General features: G+C 42.5%; 1 protein-coding gene across 1 annotated transcript in view; it reads right to left on the bottom strand.

The window, feature by feature from the left end:
* Window positions 1-192: 192 nt before the first annotated feature.
* Window positions 193-25,557, bottom strand: part of PSMD1 (proteasome 26S subunit, non-ATPase 1) — a 70,196-nt gene continuing 44,831 nt past the window's right edge. The window contains exons 17-25 of the mRNA XM_071566275.1: window positions 23,289-23,403; window positions 20,521-20,637; window positions 12,917-13,019; window positions 7,540-7,709; window positions 5,785-5,877; window positions 4,697-4,789; window positions 3,182-3,328; window positions 1,206-1,360; window positions 193-402 (exon numbers count right to left, since the gene is read on the bottom strand). Of these exons, the coding sequence (XP_071422376.1) occupies window positions 1,214-1,360; window positions 3,182-3,328; window positions 4,697-4,789; window positions 5,785-5,877; window positions 7,540-7,709; window positions 12,917-13,019; window positions 20,521-20,637; window positions 23,289-23,403 (985 nt within the window). The 3' untranslated portion in view covers window positions 193-402; window positions 1,206-1,213. The remainder of the gene's footprint in view (window positions 403-1,205; window positions 1,361-3,181; window positions 3,329-4,696; window positions 4,790-5,784; window positions 5,878-7,539; window positions 7,710-12,916; window positions 13,020-20,520; window positions 20,638-23,288; window positions 23,404-25,557) is intronic.

Below are 25,557 nucleotides of genomic sequence, written 5' to 3'. Positions count from 1 at the left end.
TGTGACCTTGCTCAGCCTAAACAAGTACTACAGAAAGCAGAGCTGTTCACAGATCCTGACGACTCTACAGCAGAGCAGTCAGTCAGGCTTTGTTGGAGTAAGATGAACAATTAGTCTAGTTTGTAATATTGGGGGTGAGTGGAAAAAAGGTTGCTGGGCTTCTTTTTTTTTAAGCAGCAAGTTTTCTGTCAAGAGTTTTTAATATATTTATTTGAAAACAAGGTTTTGTGAAAGAGTACACTAAATAGCATATATCTGGTTCTTCAGCCATAAAACATGGACTATCAGCTTTAGCTCAGCACAGATTGGGGCTGCATGCACTGAACAGCAGATCTTGATAGCAAGGTCTTCATGTCTGTCTTTCTGATATCAAGCATAGTGTCTTCTTTAGAGGATATGACCCTGGAAGAAGGAGAGAGACAAACCAGAAAATTAAATGTATTTAACTAAGGCTTCTTGTGGTTGGCTCCACACACTCACCCGAGGCTGTCACTGATGTAACATTCATAGTTTTTAGCAAGGAGTTTGTTTTCCTGCCCTTCCACCAATTTGAGTGCATAATCTTTGCTCGTGGGAGCCCTGGAACATGCCAGCCCATATTTGGAAATAAAGCCTCTCAGTGAGAGACTTGTTCATCAGTTCAGGCACTTTAACCAAGGAACCTGAGAACTGCATTGCCTGGAACAGATCTACCAATCTACCAGTATTGTTACGTTAGGCTCAGAGAGCACCACAGAGCCCATCACTGGAGTGTCTTCAAATTCTGCTAAGAACTGCTGGGAAGACAAGACAACCCCAGAAAGCAGAACAGTTCCCTTTTGTCCAATCCTGATGATAGCTTTGTTACATAAACTACTTGCTTCTCTAGGACCCTCTTTCAGTAGCTGACTAGTCCCAGCTCAGCTGTTGCCTGTGAGGACCCCGTGAGCTGCTCTAACTCCACCCAGCTCCACTCAAAAGTAGCCAAGCCTGGTAGATTAGAGGTCAGATCCAGAACAACTGAGTCAGGCCTAACCCAGAAGAGTGGACTTCTCTTTAATTGTTACCAAACTCTTGAGACTGGGACAGAGCATGTTTCTGAATCTTACGCAAAAGCCATCAAAGAGCTAGAACAAGAGTGCTGGGTGCTGAAAACTGCTTCAGCTGATCCAAAGAGGCTTTTCCTTCCTTGGGATTAATAAGGGTGACTCTGCACTACACTGTACCTCACATCTTAATCATCAATGTACTCAAAGGGCTCTGGTGGTTCAGGTTCCTGCTCTTCTTCCTCGATCTTCGGGCCATGAGCTGCCACGGGTTCAACCAGCTCCTCCATATCCTCACTGGTGTCCTTCAGAATGATGATGCCTCCAATTGAAAGCTGAAAGACAAGTGCAATGAGCATTTAGAGCCATTTGCCTCTGTCTCATGGTGGAGTGTTTGTGGCCACAGAGTCTGTCCTAGGCCATATGAGAGCAAAGCATCTGACACTCACCTGGATCTCTGCCTGATGTAGAGATGGAACAGACAAAGCCTATCCAGGCTACCTTTTATATTTCCACTATCTAGGTCTCATTTTAATAGCAAGTGGCATCTGGATTCACAGCTTTACCTGAGTCCCAGTCTGGGGCTTTCCACATGAAAACTAATTGAACAGTAATTGCTTTATAAGGCTCTTCTTTTCAGGTTAACAAAGCTTAGTGAAGCCTCTCCATGTAGCTGCCTCCCAGGAGACTCTCTGAAACAGAGACTAATCTGATCACCAGCTTCCACCAACCAAGGAATCCTATTAGCAGAACCTCACAACACCAAATGGGAATTAATTACAAAAATCACAACCAAACATCTTGGCAGGCTGAAGCAAATCTGTGTGTCCAGGACTGGAACACAAGGTGTGAAAAGGCAGTGCTGTGTCACGCCTGGCTGGGATCAGGGCTTTGGCTACAGGAGGATTACAGGACATAAACAGCATTTCAAAGAGGCCTTTTACTCCGGCATTCCCCAAAGCAAAGCAAAGGTCCAGAACAGCTCCTTTCCGAGAGCCTCCTTGGTTACACACCCTATCCCAGCAAAAACTGCACTGTTCTGTTCTCTTCATAGCCTGTTTATGGGGCCTTAAGGCAGGAAACTGCACTCCCCCACCAAGGACTCTACTTCTTTTGAAACTGAAGCAAATAGCTGCATATGCCCACAGTTCTGTGAGTGGACACTTACTGGAACACACAGCAGATTTTTCCAATCCAAACAGCAGTTGGGTCACGCACTCATTTTAAAGGGTAGAGACTAAAAAATCCCACCACAGCTTTGCTAAAGGAAAGGTTTCAGAAGGGGACAGTGCACAGAAAATTCCAAAGTGCTGATGGAATTCCAGGAAACATATGTATTAAAAACATTACTATTTTCCTGGTAAAAACCGATACTTCTGAACAGCATTTCCCCATGCATAATCCTACAAAAGGGTAAGTCAAGGGTGTTATTTCTTGAACAAAAATAAAGGGCAGAAGAGTTTGACTCAGGAGATTCAGAGTTCACGAGCATGAGCAAGCTTATCAGCTTTGCAATATATCTGAGCATCTCATGGAAAAGTTAGTTACCCATTGGGCTTGGTGCTAAAAGACCTTTTTCATTCTCCATCTGACAATTACATGCTTTCTCTTCTCTATGTTAACAGGAGCTGAGGGCACATTTCTAAGGCCAGATGTAATTTAATAGGAAACCTGTTCAATGAAAAAACCCCACCAATTAGGTATAAATCACTACTGCAGGAGAATAAAACTCCAGCACAAGTCCTAATGTATTTCACTGCTTTGACAATGAACCTGTACAAGTTCTCAGTCTTTTGTAAAGATCATGCCTCAGTCTTTATGTTCCCAGCAATGTTATTAATACACAGAGTATGTCTGATTGGTTTCCACGTTGCAGCATTTGACAAGAAGAAAGAAAAATAAAGCAGCACTAGCATGGTTAAAAGGTTTGCAGCAGCTCTGACTTTCCCCCAACTAGAACTGCATGTGACCATTTGGAGAGAGCAAACTTAAAAAGCAAATGACAACAGCAAAGCTGCAAATCTCTGCAACACATTCCAGCACTGTCCAGCTGTGAGTGGTGTTCTCATGTACACACAGAGCTGCTGGGTCCTTATGCACAAGTGCAGCACTGGGAATGCTCTGTCAAGAACATGGATTGGGAAGGTGACACTTACTGGTTTGAAAGGCTGATACCGGCAGCTCTCTGTCATAGTGAGAACTTTGAGCTGAGCAGGCATGACTCTGGCTGGGTTGTCCAAAAGCTGGAAGTTGGGTTCAGGCTCTTTTTTCTTTTCTTTTTCATCCTTCTTTTCAGTCTCATCCTAGAGGAGGAGAACATCAGCTAGATTTTAGCAGTAACTTCTAACCCTTTCACAGTTCAGGATGGTAAGGTACAACCAGGCAGTAATTCCAGAGTGTGGTGAGAAACCATTCTGCTGAGGAACATGCTAACATTTATTATAGGCTGGCACAGGCAATACCAGCATCTAAGTGCTTTCAACAAGGCAATGCCTCACTCCCAACTGCAGATCAAAGCAAGTTCAGTGAGAGGTTGGCAGAGGAACAGTTTAGCTTTGCCTTCCCTTCCTAATACTCATTCCGTAAACTCACTCATCACTTCTTGTCACAAATGAAGAGTCTTTGACATTACCAAGCACATACAAATTGCCAAAAGCTGTCCTTGTATTTTCCCAGCTACAAAGCTGTCGCTGACATTTCACACTACTGGTAGTGACAGCAGCTCACCCAAAACAACTCGACCTCAGCGACTCCTGAGGGAACTGCAGTGAAGCCCTCCCTTACCAATGACTCAGCAGCTAGAGGCAAAAGCTCAGAAGGAAAAAACCCAGCATCCTTTACATATTTAAGAATGCAGGCCATGTTTTCCCTCTTGCTCAGGAACATCTGAGTTGCAACAAAACGGACCGCAGAAAAAATGGGAACAACCAATACAAAAGGATCAGGAACACCCCTGAATGCACAGCACGTCCTGTAACAGCCAACAGGACTCTCTCTGACACAGAGGCTGCTCGTTGCTGTGCAGACCCCCTGGAAGCTATGGATTACTAGTCATATAGCAGGCATAACAGAAAAACAGGAAAGCAATGGTATCTCTAAAACATTAGGGCAATGGCAAAACACTCAACTCAAACACAGCAGGTGGCAGCAAGCTCCCCTTTTACTATCCTTGTTTTTCTGCTCGATTCAGCCAAGAAAACTTTTCAGACATCTGGACACATGCACAGACACAGCATGAGAATCCTTTCTAATATATTACTTCCTCTCAACACTTGCACTTAACTGTAGGTTGCAGCAATTTTAGAAGACACGTGCATCTGTTCAGCACATTTTACTTAGTATACAGGCAATGGAATAATGCTTGTAATGTTCATGCAATTAAAGTTATCAAAACAAGCTTCTGCCTTTAAGGAAGTCAGTTACTTAATACTGAGGAAGATTTATTTCTGAGAAGTAACAGATTCACAAATAATAGCACCTCTTGCTTTTAACAGTGCAAACACACACAAACACAGTGAGTAAAGGTCTGCAAAACACTGCAATGTGTGTCAATGCTTTGCTCAGAACTAACACAGGTGGTGGGGGGACAGGGATGAGGGTGCCAGTTTTCATGACACACCACATTTATAAAGGGGGGAAGAAGACATTTAAGTTTCAATGTTTCCACCCACCACTTCCATCTTTTCCTCTTCCTTCTTCTCTTTCTCCTTCTCCTTTTCCTTCTTCTTGGCTTTTGCAGTGATGGACAGCACAGCAGTGGAAACCTGGATATGACAACAGAGAAGGCATTCAGTGTGACCACAACACTGTACACTGAGATTCAGCTCCCAGGGCTGGGGAACAAATGACAGTAACTTCCTGAGAGGGACAAGGAGCAACAGCACTTGTCATGTTGCTGGTGAGGTTAAATGTGGGCTCTTGGCACATGTTAACTTTTGGCCAGGGAAGTTTAAAACAAAGGATTTGTCCAATTCACATCCTATTCAAAGTCATGAAAGCAGCTGTGAGCATTGAGCTTTGCCCTTCAACAGAGTTAATTTCTGGGTTCTTTGGTGGCTTGGAAAACTGTCCTGACCAGCATTAAATTCTGGTAAAATGTTTCACAGTTTTCACACCATGTCATTCATTAGCATGACATGCCTGAGGTCTCCACTGCTGCAAATGCTCCCTAAGGGTTGCTCTGCCTGCTGCTGTGGTCTGCTAACAGCTTGTACCATCCTGTGCCAGGAGACAAATTGCTTCCACTATTGTCCCACTTGCCATCCCACAGGTCTCATCTTTTCAATACCCAGATATTCTCAGTTCCACACTTACCTTTTTTGCAATCCATAGACCTGACAGCTATTCTTCTAGCTCATGGGCACCCTGCCCCTTTCATATGGGACTATTTGAGAAGTGTCCCATATTCCCAATGGTTGTTTGGAGCCCGAGGACCCTGCTGTGCCAGATGCTGCACAACACTGACACACTCATACAAGTCAGTAGGGCATGGAAAGCAGTTTTTTTAATCAATGCTTCTGCTTGGCCCCTTCAGAAAAGGGAGGTTCCAGCAATTCAGTAGCACAGCGGTTGTGTGCCACAGTCAGCAACAGTCCCAGGCATAGCAGGAAAAATTACCTAGAATTCTCTTCCAGAGACCACAGCGCCTGCCAATTTTTCCTTCCCTCTTTAGATTTCCTGTTAGTACCACCAAAGTCAATGTTTATACTAGGAGGGAAAAGGGGTTAGTCTTCACAACACGGAAAGCCAACCCAAATACCTTTTCTTTCTCCTTTTCCTTTGGTACCTCAAGAGGTGGAGGGTAGGCAAATGTGGACGGCTTACAGTTGGACTTGTATTGGACTTTTGGCATCTAAGACAAAGAGTTTAAAAAACGTTAGAAACAAGAAAGGCAGGGGAAAAGAATCCACCACAGAATAATTACTTTAGCTTCATTTTCCTTCCAGCAGAGACAAACACAGATTCTCTAAAGAATACAAGCTTCCCTTTATCCCCCTCCGGAAGCTGAGAAACTGTTATCAGTGGCAACAGTTCAACTAGAACAATGTTATTTAATTATTCTATAATTTGACTCTGGCAAGCTCTCCTAGCCCTCTCCATATTCACACCATGCTTTGTTTTCATTGTTTCGATGCTTTTGTGGTTTGGATGTTGTTGCTGTGTCTGTATTAACACAAAATTGGTTTAAGATTTAAGTGAAGATCTGCTCTATCAATGCACGCAAAGGCAAACCAAGCACTGCCTGACATGCCACTCCTGCCCAAGGACTGTACATTTAAGGGTGGGTTACCAGTGTCACACACTGTCTTAATCTTGGCTACTTAAGTGAGGGCAGAAAACATCTTTTGACAACCAATCCCTATTCTTAACTGATTTAATTTTTCGCAGTATCTCAACTCTCAACCTTCACAACACATCATAGAGCAACAATAGAACCAGGGCTGCCCTGAGGAAGCAACGTGGGTGTGGGTGCAGCCCCTAACTTACAACCAGCTCGTAGCTGGCTTTGGTATTCCACCCAAATTATACAGTACAACCTGACCGACAGCCATTTGGGCTCCCTAGAAATTAATGGATGAGGAGAGAGAGTCAAAACGGCAGTACAGCCAAGCAGCCAAAAAGATGCTGAGTCTATTACCACCAGGAGGGAACAGAGACAAGCAGCAACACAACCTCTGTGAAGTTTTCAGGGCAGAGGGAAAAAGTATTTAATGCAAACCTCTCTCTTCAAACAGACTGAGAATTTTGTGCTGTGTGTACATGGCCTTGATGCTCAGTCTGAGACAGGTGAAGAAAAGCAACTTTGAACCCTAAGGCTTTGGTCCAGGGGCTGCAATCCAGCCAGCTGGCTCAAGCCAAGGAGGACTCTGGGAGCAGCCAGCCCTGTGCATGCTCTGTGCATCCCAGAGCGAGGCTGCAGCCATGATGGGAGGGGGCTGCACACCCCCCAGTGGTACATCCAGAACGTTTCTGTGGACATTACGAGCTCAAGTTCTTCAGCACAGGAGCCCCACCATGGTAGGCAGGTTACAGGGGCCATACCACAGCTGATCAGCTGGAAGAACACATGCATAAGAGAACTGCAGTACTGACTGCTCAGTTTAATGTTTACTCCCCAAGGAATCCAAACAAATACTCTTTTCCCATTGGGAGCTTTCCTAGAAAAGAATACCACATAATTTATGTGGGAGGCTGGGGGGGCAACACACTTTTTTTTTTAATAACCTTGACCTCCAGGAGCGATAACAGGGCGGTCTCTGCCCACATATACCCAATAGAGTTCCTTTCTTTTTAAGCTACTTTGAAGTAAAGGGTTCCAAGTCTGTTTTCTTCATTTCTCTTGTCCCTATTCCCACCACTAGCTCAGCAATTTAAACCTGCTTTTCAGATTTCTTCCAGTTAGAACTTTTTTAGCACAAACAAGCTGGAAACATGCAAAGAAAACCAACAAATCCATGCACAAGCCTTGCAGACCACTCAATCTTCAAAGCAGCTGTCAGTGCTCATTACGTACCTTAAGATCCTTGTTAAGGCCAATGACACATGTTGGGGTGAAAGCCAGGGACAAGAAGTGTGACAGGGGGAACCAGAACCAAAACTGGGTGAAGACCAGAACTCCCACCACAGAAGGCATGTGAGTGTGTCCTGTCCTTGACTGCAGAGAAATAGTTACGTTATGGCCCCCTGTAAGGAATCATAAATGAAGCAAGTTAATGAATGTGTTCCTGAGCACTCCACAGAGACACCTGAGCAATGCATCTCAAACAGCTGCAGTGAAGGGGCTGCACAGCACAAGCCAGGCCACAGCACTGCCAGTTTTCTCCTCTGGAACACACCTCCCTCCTTTACTGTGAGCTCAGCTTACTCAATGAAACATGTGCAGTGTAAAGACTGAACTCCCTACAGCACCCAAACACAACCAGTGAATACAGCCCTTCCACAGCAAATTTTGCCAGGATAAATAGAGGTACAATGCAGAAGGCAAAGAGAAGGGAGAAAAAGGCCAACTTTTGCCATAAGCAGTTTTAAAACACAGCACAGAGATGATACCCAAGAGAATGCTCACAGGGAGAACACTGCATATAAAGCAGCACACACAAACTTTTCTTTCTGTGCCTGCCTCCCTGAACTATCAGTTATTTAGAAGAAATATGCCTAGGTTTTTATCCTACACCATCTCAGTTGAAAAAAATGTAAACAGCAGCAACTTCAGAAGTTGCTTCTAGAGTTTATCAATCTAAGCTGCACAGAGACAAGCTCCTGCAGTCTTTGCAGCAAAATTACATCTCTGCCAGACAACCAAATCTGACTTGTACTTGCAAAGCAGAGAACAAAACAACTCCATATGTCGATGTAGTGCAGAAACATCCAGCTAGAAACCAAATTGAAAGACTGGGCTTGCAGACAGAGTTAGAAAGTGTTAATCTGATCTGTTTTCTGATGAACACAGTGAATTGAGTTGAAGAGGGCACCAGGCAAGTCCATTACCGCTGACGAGACCAGTGCAGGGAGGTTAACTTTGTTAAAACACAAACAGCCACTCACTGCAAACTCATGGCACTTTGTGGCTGAAAATTCCAAACTGGAGTAGCATTCCCCTGCCTTGCACAGACATCCACCTCAGCAGGGCCAGGTAGCAATGGAACAGTCGTAAAGCCAAACAAAATTATTTTTTTGCTGCTAAAAGTAATGAAAGGCCTAACTGAAGCAGTAATCTCATCTCTGGTATCTGTCAGTGTTAGACCCAGGAGAAGGAGTGGAAGATGGAGGATTTTCACAGAATAGAATCATAGAGTAGAATCGATTGGGTTGGAAAAGACCTCCGAGATCATCAAGTCCAACACCTGGTCCAACTCCAGTCCCTTTACCAGATCATGGCACTCAGTGCCACGTCCAATCTCAGTTTAAAAACCTCCAGGGATGGGGAATCCACCACCTCTCTGGGCAGGCCATCCAAACACCTGATTACTCTCTCTGATATCCAACTTAAATTTCCCCTGGCAGAGCTTAAGCCTGTACCCCCTTGTCCTGTTGCTGACGGCCATCCTGTAGGATGCTCTGCATACATTCTATCTCCTTGCTTTTCCTTTCATGGCAGCAACAGATCTCCTGCTGTTTGACACAAGAACTCCTTCCTGCTGCCTCTCTGGAGAAAGACAATTATCTGGTCTTGTCTTTTACTACTGGTAGGTCTGCTCTCCTTATTTTCTGTGACACCAGTCTCTTGCCCTTTCATGTGAATTTGCCACAGCTCCGTGGAAGGATTGCCTGAGGTCTTGTGCTACACTGAAACATGTCAAGCACTGCACGCTCTAATTTCTGGTCTTCTCCCCATCTTCATCTTGAACTTTTCTTTGCTGCATCACTGTATAAAGGCCAGGCCCTGAATATCTGCAGATACTCTGCATCAAGCAGCCCAGTGAAGTTTAACTGGACTTTAACAAACTCTGGCTTTTTAATTTTCAGAATTTTAACCTTTATAATTACCCGACCTCTGGAATTTCCTGAATGAGTAACAGATTTCATATTCAAAAGATGCCATCATGCTACTTCTTTCTGCTGCTTTACACCCACAAACAGCCCACTCTCACTCCCAGGGTTTTGCAAGGAGCAGGAAAGGTGGGGAGACATAATACTGCACAACTGTGATTTATCTTCATGATTAAATAGCAGCTCTGACAGCCTGGAAGGGAACTCATTCCAGATCTTTGGCTGGATGAATGAAAGCTGTGACATGATGTCTGGAAAAAAATTTCAAAAAACACAAAAGAAAAAAATCGGGGGTTCTGGGGTAGTACTATAAGGTCCATCTCCCAGAATTCACATCACCAGCGTGGCAAGGTTTGCTGGAATTCATGTGGCTGCTCTAAAGTTTGCTGGCCCAAGCTGAATGTCAGTTAACAAGAGGGGGAGTGCAGACACTCATGATTTATATACTTCGATGAACTCACTCTTTATATAGGCATGGTGGCACTTGCTAACACTCTGGCCGTGTAGCCCAGGACAACATGCCAGATAAAGATGCTTTGTGGACTTTGGAAATTGTTTTCCAACCCTGGCCTAGGCAGCATCCCATTTTCAAACAGTATCAAACTGTTTCTTTCTCTATCAGCAAGGCCTTATAATATCCACTTCATCTATGTAGTGAGTGAAGACGACCTGGACTGTGAATAGCAGCACTGGAATATCAAAATCTCACAGGATGAAACACCAAACCCCCAGCAGAGCTGATTTCAGCATGTGCCAGAGACCTGACTCACACGGGCACTGAAACACAAAGTAGCTCTAATCTAATAGACAAAAACATGAGCACAGGATAATGTCTTTTTCCCTAATTACACAGAGTTAGACCCAAATTTACATGAAGAGTTCATGAACAGGGATAGGCAGGAAAAAGGTGGTAAACACTAGCTCTGAAATTCGTCACGTGGGAGAGCAGACTGCATGTTTTTTGTACCAAAGTTTCAACATCCAAAATATACAACATCATGTGAGATGCTTCTTTGGAGAGATGGGAATGAGGAGATGGGCAACTTTTTCTTCTGTAATTTGAATGACAGTTTCTTTATCATCACTAATTAAAATATCTCCAAACTGTAGAATCCAGTACATTCAACATCAGGCTGTCAATAGTTTCTCTGCCTTCAGTCTGCTCTGTCCAGTGCTGCACTCTGTCCCCAAACCTTGTACTGACCACCTAACCCTTCCTTAAATACTGAGAAAAGGATTTTCCAGACAGGATAGGACTGCTTTTTTCCACACAGGACTGCTGCTGCTTTGTTTTTCTCACTGAGAAATATGGCATTATAAACCAGAGAAGATGCCAAGAGTTCAGAGGGCAAAATAGCTTTCAAGCAGGTAAAATGCTGACATCTGATTAGATCAGTATATCCCCTTTGTAGCTCACACTTAAAAGTACTCCTGAAAATAAAGCATAATGATTTTGCAAAGAACAGAAAACCTGGAACAAGAGAACATGTTTGTACCACGAAGGGGAGCATTAGAAAAGTTAAGGGGGTTTTGGAGGAAACAAAAGCCAAACCCTAAGTTAAATTCAAAGTGCTTATCTTTTCTTATTTTATTAAAGTAAAAATGCAGCTGTTGAGGCCAACCAATTAGACAATCACCAAACTCTTCACTTCCACTTCAGAGTGTCCAAGGTACTTGCTCCTTCCATTAAACCATCAGCCTAATAGCTGCTTCATTGTCAGAGCAAAAATCCAGTGCATCATTTCCCAGTTGTGCACTGGAAATCTGGCACTTCTAATCAAACCCCCTTGCTGGAAGAGAATTAGGCTTTTCTCATCCCCTCATGAAAAGAAGACCCAGAAAAAACTCTGAATTCAACTGTCCCAACTATGGCAGATAACACAAAGAACCTTTTCTTCCTGGTAGTGATAATTAAATTCCATAACTCATTGTTTCAGATAAGCACTTGCAGTTGTATAGGAAAGATAAAAAGAATTTGTTCTTTCAGGAGGCTCTAATGAAAGTGGCAATAGGTTAAGAAAGGGAGTTCACACAACCTTCCCCTTCCACTCAGCAAGAAATAAAAGAGGTTAAAGTTGGCAGAAATTCACATGTACTTTATTACAATTGCATGTTTCTGGTTTCCAAGTCATTATACAATACATGAGTGATGCAGAAAGAAAATATGGTTTTAGTTGCATTTTTATGGTTTTATGAATTCTTAGAGGTCAGGATTCAGAGCAAGTCTATTTTGCTGAGAGAAAAATCTCAGAGCCAGCTGGGCTTGGCCTTCCCAGCAGCACAGCATGAGTATAGGAACAACCAAAATTGTTCTAACAGTCTTGTGCCAAGAACATTGCTCAGTCTGAGCTCCAGGAGGGGCATCCTGGGGCAAGAAAGATCAAGAAGATGGTTTCTCTTACCTTTCTCTCTGGGCAGCCCCATGTCACCTGTGACTGCCACGTGCCCACGCAGAAAACTTTCACTTTCTAACCACGCTTCCATGCAGGTATCTGCAGGCAGCCCTAAGACTTTCTCCCTCCACCACCCTGCCTGGAGATGCAGCACCTTCACACACACACTATGACCACTGCACAGGGTGCTGTGCCCGAACCACACCAGAGACAAATTCTGGGACTCCTTTGGTTATGTGACTTCAGGTCTCAGAGCAGAGGAAAAATCAGCTTGTTTCTGCCCGTCCCAGGGGATAAGGAGGTGCATGGCAAGAGAAGGCCACAGCACAAGAGACCAGGTAGGAGAAACTGTCTTTGGGAACTAGGACAAGGGATGCCATTGACAGACACAGCACCGTACAAGTCTGAACCACACAAGAAGGAAAACTTCAAAACATTGTCTGTCCTTGTTGCTTACAGAAACCTTCCTTCATTGGCCCTGCAACTCAGCCCTTGGGAAATGCTGATGCCTTTAGAGTTCTATCCCCGACCCATCATTTAGTCATTAACAATAACGAAATGAAGTTTCCTTCACTAGAAAAGGTTATGTAAAATTTAACATAAAAAGAAAAATATGAGGACTGGATACCATGTGATTTCCAAATTTCTGGAGCAGGTGCTTACTTAGAAATAAAGAAGCAACCTATTACACTCTAATAAACCAACATACAGGGTGACAAAACAGACTTAGACAAGAAGTAACACATTTGTCCAGACTTCTGGACATGAATTCTGCCCCAGTGACCGGGCTGAGTCTCTCCTAACAGAAACACCCTGATACAATATGAAACTGCAAAACAGTTTATTTCTTTAATTTGCTAAAATTACTTGAAATTTGAGATTTCTTGCTACTATTACATGACAGGCATAAACCCAGCACCTCATCTCCCAAACAAAATTAGCTATTACAGCAATTGCAGCTAAACAAGTTTAAGAAATGTTGACAGCTTTAAATGTTTGGGGAATTACCTGCATCCAAAATGCCTTGTGCCAGGATTGCTCCGAACTTTGCCATAACATCATCATGCTTATCATTGATCACTTTGGAATAGAGCTGTCTGAACTGGCTGACCTGGATAAAAGTGATAAAAAGGGGAAAATAGAGAGATTATAAAACTGAATGCATGAGTCAAATATTCCATCTATAATGGAAGCATCCTGGATTTCTGCATCCTACAATGACATTTGTGTTTTCAACAGCTTTAGTCACTGGTATTACAAGTCATCCCACTAATAATTAATGACAGAGATTTTCCCCACTTGAGAATACCCCTTTAGTGATTTTAAAATAGTCAGGATGGACATTCATTTCCAAACCACATTTTGCTGGCCTTACAGAAATACCCTGAGAATCTCTGAAGTTTCACTGGAATAAAACACCAACTGATGAGTTTGCAGCAAGAACCACCGTATGTTCTTAGGTGAGTGACACTGCATTTTATTAAATTTCCTCCAATTCCTATTGCTGAACACCTCAAACTTATCCCATTTTCCCTGTACAATATTTCTGCTATATCAATAATGCCCCTATGATGCATCATCAGCAAGTTTTGCTGCTGCAGTTCTATCTTTTAAGTGAAAATCATTAACAAAAATATGTAATAAGTAACAGTTTATGCCATGGTACATTCACCACAATATCTTAAGTGCACATTAGTAAGGGAAACTGCTAAACCTTTGCTTATATTATTGTCATTGGCGTGAACAGCTTCATCTTTCACTGGTTCACTAAGGGTTAAAGAGACAGAACAGTATTCCATGCAGCACTAATTTTAGTAATTTAGGATTTACTGTAAATTAATAACGTATGTCTTTGAATATACAGTGGAGCAACAATATAGCTCACATATAATTTTTATAGCTGAAAAAGCAGCTGAAAAACCTGGAAAGCTGCATCCCATCCACAAGCACATCTGGAATAATTTTTACACCTCTTCCTTAAAATAATTTTAATCCATATACCTATGTGACATTTTGTTTTCCTTTTTATTCTGTTAATATACTAAGCCTTCAGTTGACACACTCAAAAGCAAAGGAGGTGTTTTCCAAAGGTATCCTTCCAAGATATCTTGAATATGCTCCTCCTCACTCCTGGTCCACGTTGTTGCTGCTGCTCCAAGTGCCCTGCCTATACCTGCAGCCAGAGGACAAACTTCTAGCTCAAGGCAGCAGGGCCAGGGAGCACCACCAGAGACTGAGCATTCCTAGCAATGCAAATGCAGTTCAAGTTTCCAAATATAAAACCCTAATACCAGACAACCCACAGACACTTCTCGCATCCAAAGAGCTTGTGCCCTCCAGGCACACCAGTGACCTTCGCTCAGTGAGGGGTGACTGAAGAAAGGCCCTTCCTTTCCAGTTCCAAAACACAGTGTCTGTTTGAACAGAGGCAGCAATGAGTTGAGACCAGACCTTTGAGAGATTATGTCCAGTGTCTGGGATGGGAAGAAGACAGAGCTTGCCTCTCCAGCTCAGGAGCATTATACCCAAGAGCTGCAGTGCTGCTTGGCAGCCTTGCACTCCTGGTGACACTTCAGATTAAGACTGCAAGTTTGCTGCATTTCTCAGTGCAGGTAAACTCATACACTACTTAAAACACAGGTATCCTAATGGAATACTCTGACATCTCTCCTGTCTTCACTCTTTCAGGCACTAATGCAGTTGTGCCACTTGTCAGCTCAACTCCTTCAACACTGATGGCATCAAACCTTAGATTTAAGCCACACTGTGACAGCAGAAGACACTAATTCATACAAACAGGCCATTACCTGCTAAATAAGACTGCATTAAGATTATTTATTTATTTCACACCAATGGACAATCTTAATACCATGAAGCACCAGAGCAACCAGCCACTTTCAAGAAGGAGCAGCAAAGCTGAATGAAACGCATCTCTGGGAGAGCAGGATGCATTTATTAGAACTGGCAGGGGAAAAACAGTGGCTATTCCTATTTTTCAGTCTAAGTAAATCCAGCAATTTGTGTGTTTATACTAGTTCTCTATTCATCAATTCCTTTTTGCATTAAAAAGTTTTTAGTTACTATTTCCTGTCCCCAAAAGCAGGTGATTTAAATTTCCTTGAAATTACTAGAACTAATAAAAAGGAGCAGTGTACATTTCCAGGGCAGCCACAGGGACAGATGTGTGGCAGAGAGATACTGCACACACAATGCAGGGTTTATTCTGGAAACGCAGACCAGACTCTGCCCTCACTTCACTCCATTTATGCCTTTTCACGCTTTTCTGATTTTTATTTAGAAAAGTTTACCCTGAGGTGTGCACGGTCAATAGCAATGGCTTGGTTCTTACGCCTGACCTCTTCCACACTGGAAAAATATCTTAGTTTGCATTTGCAGCCTGGAACGGGACCTTGTGCAGTGTCAAAGCCTTCAGGTGTTATTTGGAACTGATACACTCAAGACACAGAAGCGAGGTGTGAAACTGTTCCTCTGCTGAGCAGAGCTGAGCAGTAGGATTCCAGTACCTCTGTGACTGATTCCTGTGACTGGGCTCAGCTTCTGGGTTTGGAATATTTATAAAAGCAGACAGATGTTACAAAGCTCATTTGGTGGACTGTAATGCAGCATTTACACTGTAATCAAATCTTCAGAGAACGAGACCCTGGGTGCAGTGAGAAGACATTCAGCACAACTGCTGATGTTCACACTGGTGTCTGACGCCTGATGGAACAGCCCCTCAGGACAGAGGGATGGAATGCCTCACCCAGGAAAGGTGAGCCAGGGCCAGCAGGGGAGGTCACCCACTGCCCCTGGTCCTGGTGCACTGCCCCTGTAGGCACCCTTTCCCTCAGAAGTCTTCCCAGCTCCTCCTCACGTGTACATTAGTCCAGAACACCCAGGCAACAAACCCACCAGGAACCCACCGACTTTGGCACCAGGAGTTCATGCAGGGCAGTGAGGTGACCGGGTGAGGTGACAACTGCAAGGGACCAAGGAACTGAAATCTGACTGCCAAACCTGAGTGCATGAATTGCCACATCTCCCGGTGACAGGGACAGGTCACAGCAGGGGATCAGCTGAAAGCAGGCGTTCAGTGAACAAGCACTGGATGGCTACAGTAAGATACACCACCTACTAACAAAAACACAAAACGTGTAGTGCCATATCAAGAGCATTCTGTGTTCAGATAAATTCTGCACACTTGTGCATTGTGAGACACGGATCACTGCCAGCCTGGAAAATGCACTGAGCAACTGTGCCCTTCCCAGAGTTCAACATCACTGGAAGCAAAGTTGTTCTGTGAAGGGTGGGAGAGTACCCCACCCAGCCTTAAGGACCACACAAACCCAGATCAAAGCACTGTCTCAACACTCAAATACACAGCATGCCTACATGCTTGTTCAGCCTATTCCTATAAAGCAACTGCTTCACAGGAATGGGATTTTTGCCTGGATCAGATCCCAACTGAAAACCTTCCCTGTTGCTGGTGAAAGCCTGGACAGCCTAGTTTGGCAGATCTGGCTGTAGTGGTTCAGGAAGGTTTTATCCTCACATGGAGCCACAGCTCTATCTCTTTGGAGAAAGCATGAGTGGTACAGACAGAAGCTCAGTCTTGCCCTTGCTGTTGGGGCACTCACCTCTTACAGAAGGGTCAACAGACAGTCTTTTCTTAAGCTGTTGGAGCAAAACCTGCCAGAGTTTGTCTGGCAGAGCCCTTTAATCTGCTACTATATTTTTTTCAAACCACAGTAAAAAGTACAACCCAAACTACTGCTTGGGTTTAATTAATATGCTGTGAAACCCATGAACTTGGCTTCTCCGTTGAAATCTTCAAGCACTTCAAAAATTTTATAGCATTTGGAAATGCTACCAAGAAATTTATTTGGGCAACTTCCAGGAGGAACACTGAAATGTAGGCAGTGACTCATTCCATTTTCACTAACAACACACACGGCCCATTCTGATAATTAATGCTGGCCAAAACGACATGGCACTAAGTTCAAAAGAAGCCAAACACACAGCCTTGGAAACACTGAGGAAAAAACACAGACTAAGATATGAGAATGATACAGCACCATTTCCTAGCACAAACACCAAGGCTGTCATTTATCAGGCTGATCACCACTTCTCCCTCTGCCAGTCAATATCCATGCACACAAAGCCCATGAGATTGCCAAGACCAAGATTTCATGAACAAGTAATTACAGGAAACAGTGGTAAGTGATGTGCACGATGCTTTTGGCAAATGCACACCCTGGAGAACAAGACCATTAATAAAATCTAATAAAACAGGTTTAAAACTGCATGTTTTATCTTCTTCAAAAGGCAAAGTTATTCTGCACACACTTGCTCTCTTGAAGGAGCAGACAATGTGTAGAAGCACCTAACAGTTACAGCCTTGCATAAAGGAATGTAAAGGTGCTACTAAAATATTGCAAAAATCATTTTTGCACCTTAACAAGACCCAGCATTTCATCTAAATGGGGGAAAAAACATCCCAGCAGCAACATGGTCCTGGTTTCTTCACAAAAACTTAAGAGATAACAGGCCACTATGACTGAAGGAGGATGGAGGAAAAGGCTTGACCTTTGTAATTATCGTCTAACACAAAACCAGGAACTGAATTTACTTTTTCAAGTTGTTAAGACCCGCAGTTTATTTCCAGAACGGTTGTCCCAATTGTCCTGCAGGTCACGAATACAGAATAAAGTTGTCATTGATTTTTGGTTACAATGACCTCATCAGATGTACTTTAGGATTCCATTTCACAATATAAACTTGTTAATATTTGTATCCTGCAGTAATACGATTCTTAAATGTATCAACAGAAGTTAGAAAAAAATCACGTTGGCTGCATAGGGAGGAATTGTGTTTCAACTCTAACAAGGCCAAATCAACTTTACTCAACACCTGCTACCCCTTTTGGCACTTCAGCAACTTGCAAGTTCAAGGGGCCTTCATATAATGACAGTTCTTTATTTAGATATAAATTCATTAAATTATTCATTTAAACAAAGAGTGAGCACAACAAAGAGGAGGATGAACACAAAGGGAAGGTTACAGCAAGGCTGATTCAAAGGCATACATCTGCCTTGTCTCACAATAAAAATGCTTCTTTTAAACCAAAATACTTTGATTCTTAAATATTTGTTTATTCCTGGCATTTCAGCATTGCAGTGCTCAGCTCTCGAAACTCTGATGGTGCTTTGTATCTGAAAAAATCTAAATCTATTCAAGAAAGGTTGTTTGCTCCCAAATTATCAACAGAGAACTTGGAAGTATTTCTAACACAAATCTCACAAATAAGTTTACCAAACAAATATAAAATCCCAGAAGAGAAAAAAACTGAACAATAATTACAGGAGGCTGGTCAGAGTGTATGTCACAGTCTCTTAAAACCGCCAACTCTCACATGCCAAGCACCCTGAAGTATTTAGGAGCAGTGAGAAGGTGATATATAAAATTTGGCTTCTCTGTAACCCCCTGTAGAGCTGGTGGGAAACAAAACTCATCACTTCTCTTCCCAGCTGCCTGCTCAGCACTGCAAATATCCACATCCCTCAAGTCAGACCCTTTGGCACACGGTGCTCCTGAGTGTCACTCAGGAATCTGATCGGATCAAAACACGTCCCTGCAAACCAAAAATGGCTCCTTTTCTGAACTCCACCCTTCCACATTGGAATAAATTATTTTTTTTTCAGACTAGCAGACAGCTCCAAAAAACATTTCCCATGGATAATAAATAACTAGATTGGCAGGATATTCCTCAAAATATTCCTCGTACTTTTGAGCAAGAGACTATAATGGTTATAACTTTTGAAGGATTTAAAACAAGTTTGCATATTGTGTGTTTAGTTTCTAAAGTGGCAGCATTATTTCAGGGATAGTTTATAATCTGTAATTTTTGGGTTTGTTTTTTTTTTTTTTGTTTTTTAATACTTGTAGGGCTTCTATGACTGGGCAATAAATTGCCTTCTATATCTCTGTCAGGTAAATACACACAAATTTTGGCTCAAACAAGGCCCTAGCATAAAGCTCTTTCAGTTTCTCTGTCCATTTTTAAACAAGCCACTGTCACATTATACATCTCACCCCATATTTGCTGTCCAGCTATTTCAACAACCCACTTATCAAGCCCAGGTACCACACACACCTCAGAAGTCAAGGTTACCAGGCCCCTTTGGGGGAAGACATCTGCTTTACTACACACCTCAAATAATCTGTAGTTTTGCTATTTTCTATCTGTATTTTTCTTCAGGACAGAGTCTTTCACCTGTCATCTCAAAAAGCCTTGAACTCCAACAGTCAGACCCACACACAACAGTTTTAGATTTCTGATTGATTCAGAGAAATCTGCAATTCCCATCCCAAGAGGATGAGGGTGCTTTGTAATTAAAATTAATCTATTCTCATAATGTCCATTCATTTATCAAAGTATTATCCTTCATTCTTTTTCAGGTGGGAAACTGAGGCCCAGCTGAGCTGAACAATTTGTGAATGATTAAACCTGATCTATATTGAGGCCTGGCATTCCAATCACCTGACTATGGAAGAAACAATAAAAACAACAATTAATTTCTTTCTATAGAGAGATAATTCAACTTCACATTACAGAGACACTGTATCTTGGAAGATGAAGGGATCCAACAGAAGTCGACTGTTTTCCACTGGCTTATTCAATGGAACTACTCTTTGGCTTATTCAGTTAAACTGCAATTCTGCTAATATAAACAATGTTTCCAGATTCTGCTCAGTGAAAACTAACTTTTTTCTTTTTTTTTCTTTTGGTAATAATTTGAAGAAACAAACTGTCTGCCAGCAAATCCTCATGTTCCATGACTTAGAAATACCCAAACACCTGTATTTGTAGATTTTCTTCACTGACCTTCCCAAGTAAAATTTTCCACTGGACAAAGAGTGGAAAATCTTTTCTTTCTCTTCATACAAATGCAGTAAAAAGGTGGCTCTTTTTATCACAGTTTAATTTCTAAAATTACATCATCAAAAGCAACCCATATACCACAGATGAGCAGTGAAGCACCAGCACCTGTTCTGCCCCAGCACTCACCACGGCAGGTGAAACGTGGAAGGCACCTCAGAGCTTCTCTAAATGTGGACTTAGTCTGTACAAATGTTTGCTTATCATCTCCTGTCACACACTGACAGACCAACCTACTTTTAAAAGCTAAACACCTTTTAGCCTCCTGAGCAGAAAACTCCATTAAAAATGTATTTACTATAAAGGCTCTAAGCCAGTTCTGACTGCAGAAATTGTTTCGCCTAGAACTGAACACAACACTCAAGGTGTGGCCTCACCAACGCAGAGTACAGGGGAAGGGTCACTGCCCTGGGCCTGCTGGCCACGCTATTTTTGATACAGGAGAGGATTTATTCTTGTTGTGCCCAGAGTTAAAATGTTTCCATGAGCAGGAATGGCTCCTCCATCCTGAGAACACGCTCGGATCCACACAGGACCTTCCTGCTGCACATCCAGCTCTGGCTTGTCCCAAGGCACCCTCAGCCAATGCTCACATGAATGCCAAGCACTAAAGATTTGGCAACCCAGACCATTTTCCACCTGGTAAGCTGGTATGTAAGAAATGGCACCCTACCTTCGGGCAGGTAATCTCAGTCTGCTGGATCATGATAAGGGCAGATGCAATCAGAGCTCCTTGACGTACGTAGTTCACAGGATCATTTGTCATTGGCTCAAGCAAATTAATTGCTTCCTAAAAAAAAAGAAAGAATTAGTTACAAAGTTAATACCATTATTTTTAATAGGCCAGAATTCAGTACTTCAGTGAAAGGTTGTCAGATGGATGCTATTAGATACAGTTTTTAAAATATTTTGCCTGTTCTTTTGAAGTGAAGCAGAAATCTGTATTTCTCTAGATTTTAATCTAAAAATTGTGAGTTGAAAACCCAAACACTAAAACCAAGTGATGGATGGAACAAGATCTACCTGCAAGAACTGGGCAACTGCTAAACAACAGGTGTAAGCAACAGATGTATTAAATCATATTAGATTCCAAATTCTTGGCCTTACACTTTATTGTTAGAACCTGTAATATTTACCATCACATGAAAGCATTTATTTCAAACCTGCATCAAGTAGGGCTGTCTCGGAGCACATATACAGTAAATGTAGGTTTTTAGCACAGCTCAAAATGCTCTGCTACTTCTTCAAATTCAGTAACTTCTCAGCTAAGTGCAACAGGAACATGATCCACAATGACCTGTCAGTAATTTGTCTTCAATGCAGTCACTGATTATGAAAAACTCCACTTACAGTTCTGCTACTTTGTAAGCCATGACTTAAACATATGTAGAATTATTAGAGACACAAACTAATTTCTAACCATGAGAGGCCCCCAGTGCACATTACACAGGACAACTGAGCTCATCTAAATTCACTGCTACCAAAATGAGATCCCTCTCCTTCCTCACTCAATCTCCCTTCAGCTATCCAGTCTCTCCCCTTTCCCTGTACTGGCTGCAGCCCTTGTCTCACTTCTCAGCTTTTCTAGTTTGATAATTCAGTAACAACAAATAAAGAGAACAGTTCTCTGGTATCTGGGTCAGTTTTCTATGTGTTTATGTCTGAAACAGCTCACTAGGCAGTGGGACATGAACAGAGTAAAAGGTGGCAGGAGGTTCCAAGGCTATCCCAGCAGTTTGTTGTTAGCGGGCTCAACCAGCCTGCAGCAACCACACTCCAGAACTGAGCAGAACAGACCTAACATGGCAGTTTGCAGAGCCATGGGCTGCACAGATAAATCTGGTCTGTGGCAACGTAGGGACTTTCTAAAAGTACTTTGCAGCAGCATTTGATAGATACTCTTTGGAACAGGAGAGATAACAGTTAGACAGCTACCCTAAGATCCAGCTCTTTTATCTATTTTATCTATTACAGAAGTCAGCCAGAATCCCTTGGCAATCTCTCCTGTCCATACTTAAACTGAGGACACCAGCAAATGCAGTTGGGTGCATGAGATTCCCAGCAAAGACCCCTCTTGGTGTTACTTCTGTCAATGTGAGGCTTTTAAAAAGAAGCTCATTTTATACAGAAAACTATTTCTAGAATAATATCAAGCCTTTGCTTTGACTGCTTTTGCCATCTGAGCTATGTTGGAGGCTGTGCTTCTCCTCCTGAAGGTGATTCATTCTCTCTCTGGCAAGCATTCAGTACCATGGATGGAACATCCACTAGAACAAAGAGCTGAACTTTCTGATCTCCAAACTTGAATATATTTGGGCCTACAAAACCTACTAATATAAGCACTGGAAGACATATCTGCATGTAATCAGATGGTTTAGGTCATCACACAATGCATCTGGAAATAAAACAGGCTTGTTTTTGTGACTAAAAGCATTTCCACTTAAATTATCTTGTCAGATGCAGCAGGTTAAAAATAACTAGCTCCTTGATTCCATCTTCCTCTCAAGAATAAAGCAACCTGGATAAAAATAGGACTTTCAGTTTGCTCTCAAGTCTGCATGCTTTGGGTACTGAAGGTGTCAGCAGAGCACGTCAGCACTCTGTGCTTGGCAGAGCACCAGTGACACACGGGCAGAGCTCACCCAAGGGCCACAGAGCAAGAGCTGAACAGAGGCTGAGGGAGGGATGGGACACATAAGCAAGAGATTTACCAAAGACTCTGAAGTCTTACTTCCATCTGGACAGCCTGTGCACCTGTCCTGAAACTGTGATTCTTTATCAGTACAGATTACAGACACACATGGGTGGAGAAGAGGGAGCATATTCCCAAGTTTACTTTCTGCTTGTTCCCATGAGTGCTCACCTCCCACAGCACAAGTGGGAATCCTTCTACTGTAAAAGGTTCCTTTACCATCTGTGAGAATTAACCCTCACCAACACTTACAAAGTGAGAATAAAATTACTATTTTCTAATTACACACTTGAAACAACAATACATTTAATTAATTTCATCGTGCTTGGCTTTTCCACATGGATCTTCCACGAATCGCGTATCACAGGAAAGAAAAAAAGAACTCAAAGTTATGCAAAACAGCTGCTGTTTTCCTGTTGCTGGCACTCCAAGGGCAAAGCAGCATTGATTCTGGAGCACTAAACACAATTTAAAGTTCAATGGCAACTTGACAGCAAGAAAACTCTTTTGAAGACAAAATTCCAGGAATGTGGCAATAATGTATAAAAACATGCTCCTACTTTATCTATTCTGTACAAGCAAAAGAATCTCTATGCCCAGAACAGTTAAAGAATTAAAGTACTGCTGTACTCCAGCTGGTGAGCAGTGTAGATGTGTGAGAAATCTGTGTGTGCAACATCACCACACAAATGTGTCTGTGACAGGAGAGAGTAGGGACAGTCTTGGCCACAGATGCTCCTTCCCCTCACCTTGTTTCCAGTGCCTGCACAGCAGATCCCCAGGGCCATGGCAGCCCCATAACGCACATGGGGATTGTAGCTCTCTGACAGCAAAGAAACCACGCTTGGACACTGCTCAGGAGTCCTAAAGAAAGATAAAAAAAGAATATTGTTTATTATTATTGTTCTTCAAAACACAGTATTGCGCTTCAAAATATGGAGACTTAACTTGCTCATACAGGAAAATTTCATGTTGTCCTTCCACACCGTGTGTTTTTGCATTTCTCAAAATACAAACAGAAAGGAGCAACTAAGGGGCTAAAAGAGAACAGGGATGTGCACAGATTAATAAACTTCACTATCACTGCAGATATCACACAGAGCTCCCACTACTGAAATCTTCCTTTTCAGTGCTTATCTTATGCCCTTAAAAGATCACCCAGCAGAATGATCTATCTATGGAGATCGAGGTCTTTATCTCTAGAAATCATGCTGTTGTGACAGACCTTCCACTAGCAGAAGTTCTATCTCCACAAGACAGACAGCACTAAATCTTCCATCAGCAGACACAAAACCCAGCTCCAGTATTCAATCAACCTTCAAGGTTTGTGGGTCCCCAACCCCCTCTTGCAATCACAGCTTCTTCTCCTCCTCACTCCCCACTACTGCTGTAAATCAAAGCACGCGAGGAAATGATGACACAACACACACTTTTAATCAGTTTATGAGCAAAGTCTACTGTTGCCTCCTTCCTGCTACGACGTTGCTGCCTTGTAGGAGATTTGAAATGGGTGTATGTGCTCCTCCCCAGCTGGGAACCAGTGTCCTGCTGGTCATTACAGCAATAGAACTCCCAGCTCCGTGCTGGAAGAGATGAGGGAACATTAATTTCCTACAGGAAGAAGCACAGGTTGCTAATGCAAACAGTTTTGTAAATATTGAGTATTTCAGAAGTAGGGCAGAACTCACAGATGTGGATGTATTAATTTCTTTCCTGTATTCATAGTCATATTAATTATTCCATTGATTTTGATGCCACACAAACCACTTGATAGTATCACACACTGCCAATTTCAGCACTTCCAGTCTCATGACACCATGAGCACAAGACCAATGCAGAAATGTGGTTGGCAAGTTCATGCTCATGAAAAAGAAAGATGAGAAACTATAAATTGTAATTGATTTAATTGTATGTTTTCAAAGTGAACATCACCTGTCTATTCACTCTGTCTCCCTGTGCTTTGCAGCCCAGACTAGCGTTTTAATGGTTACCTTCACAATGATAGAAGCAAAGCTGTCTTGTAAGCCATTTACTTTGACTATAAACTGATTTCAAACTGAAATGCATACAGCAAGATGCCCAGAGCACCTCAGTTTTAGTTTCCCTTCTTACATTGGCTACACTGAAAGATGGAGGTTGGAGGGTGGCAGCAGTACCTGTGGTACACAGGAATTACAGCATCATGTAGGATCATTAAGTGTCTATCAAAGCACTCAACAACACAAGAGAGAAAAACCATTATAGAGTATACCCCAGCATGGGCTTTATTTAAATGAATAGCTGAATCATAGAAAAAAGAAATAAAAAAGACTTTAAGCAATAATCTAGTTCATTCTCTTATTTTATTGTGACTGGGGACAGAAGACATGCCCATAATACTGACACACTTATACTACAGTTATACTCTATACACACAATCAATTTCCACTCTAGCTATTCCCATTTCAACACTTTTTCAGAGTCTCCTCTGACAACTAGTCCTAAACTCCTCTTTACATTTCTCTCTCCTGCTCCAGCTGATCACAGACAGGCAGCACAATCAACCACACCGGCCTGAGTCCCCCTCCAGAACAAACCCAGAGGCACCCGAGGCTTCAGAGGCTGCTCAACCCTTCAACAGTAATGGCAGCAAGTACTCAGATTTACCTCGCTTCTGCTTTCAACAGCCTATTTCTTTATTAGTTTTCCCAAAACATTCACATGGGGAAAGAATCCCACCTACCATCATTACCTTAAACACATCTCCCTCACTACAAACAGCAGAAAAAAGAAGAGGCAAACACAAAATTGCTGGAAACTCTGTTGCCTCTAAGACACAGCCGTGATGACAAACATTAAGAAAGAGGGATGAGCCAGGCAACAGAACAGTTCGGTCCTGCAAGCAGGCAATGTAAGGGAGGACTATAAACTAAAAGACACATTCAAAACTACCTGTCAGTCTCTTGCTCAAATAACGCCTTGGATGCTGACAATGTTTTTTTTTTTAAATGAGCTGATGTGGAGACCAGGAGACACAAA

Source organism: Pithys albifrons, chromosome 11, assembly GCF_047495875.1.
Source record: "Pithys albifrons albifrons isolate INPA30051 chromosome 11, PitAlb_v1, whole genome shotgun sequence".
In the NCBI taxonomy this organism is placed as follows: Eukaryota; Metazoa; Chordata; class Aves; order Passeriformes; family Thamnophilidae; genus Pithys; species Pithys albifrons.
Note: the sequence above shows the minus strand (reverse complement) of the source record. Positions and strands in the feature narration are given on the sequence as shown.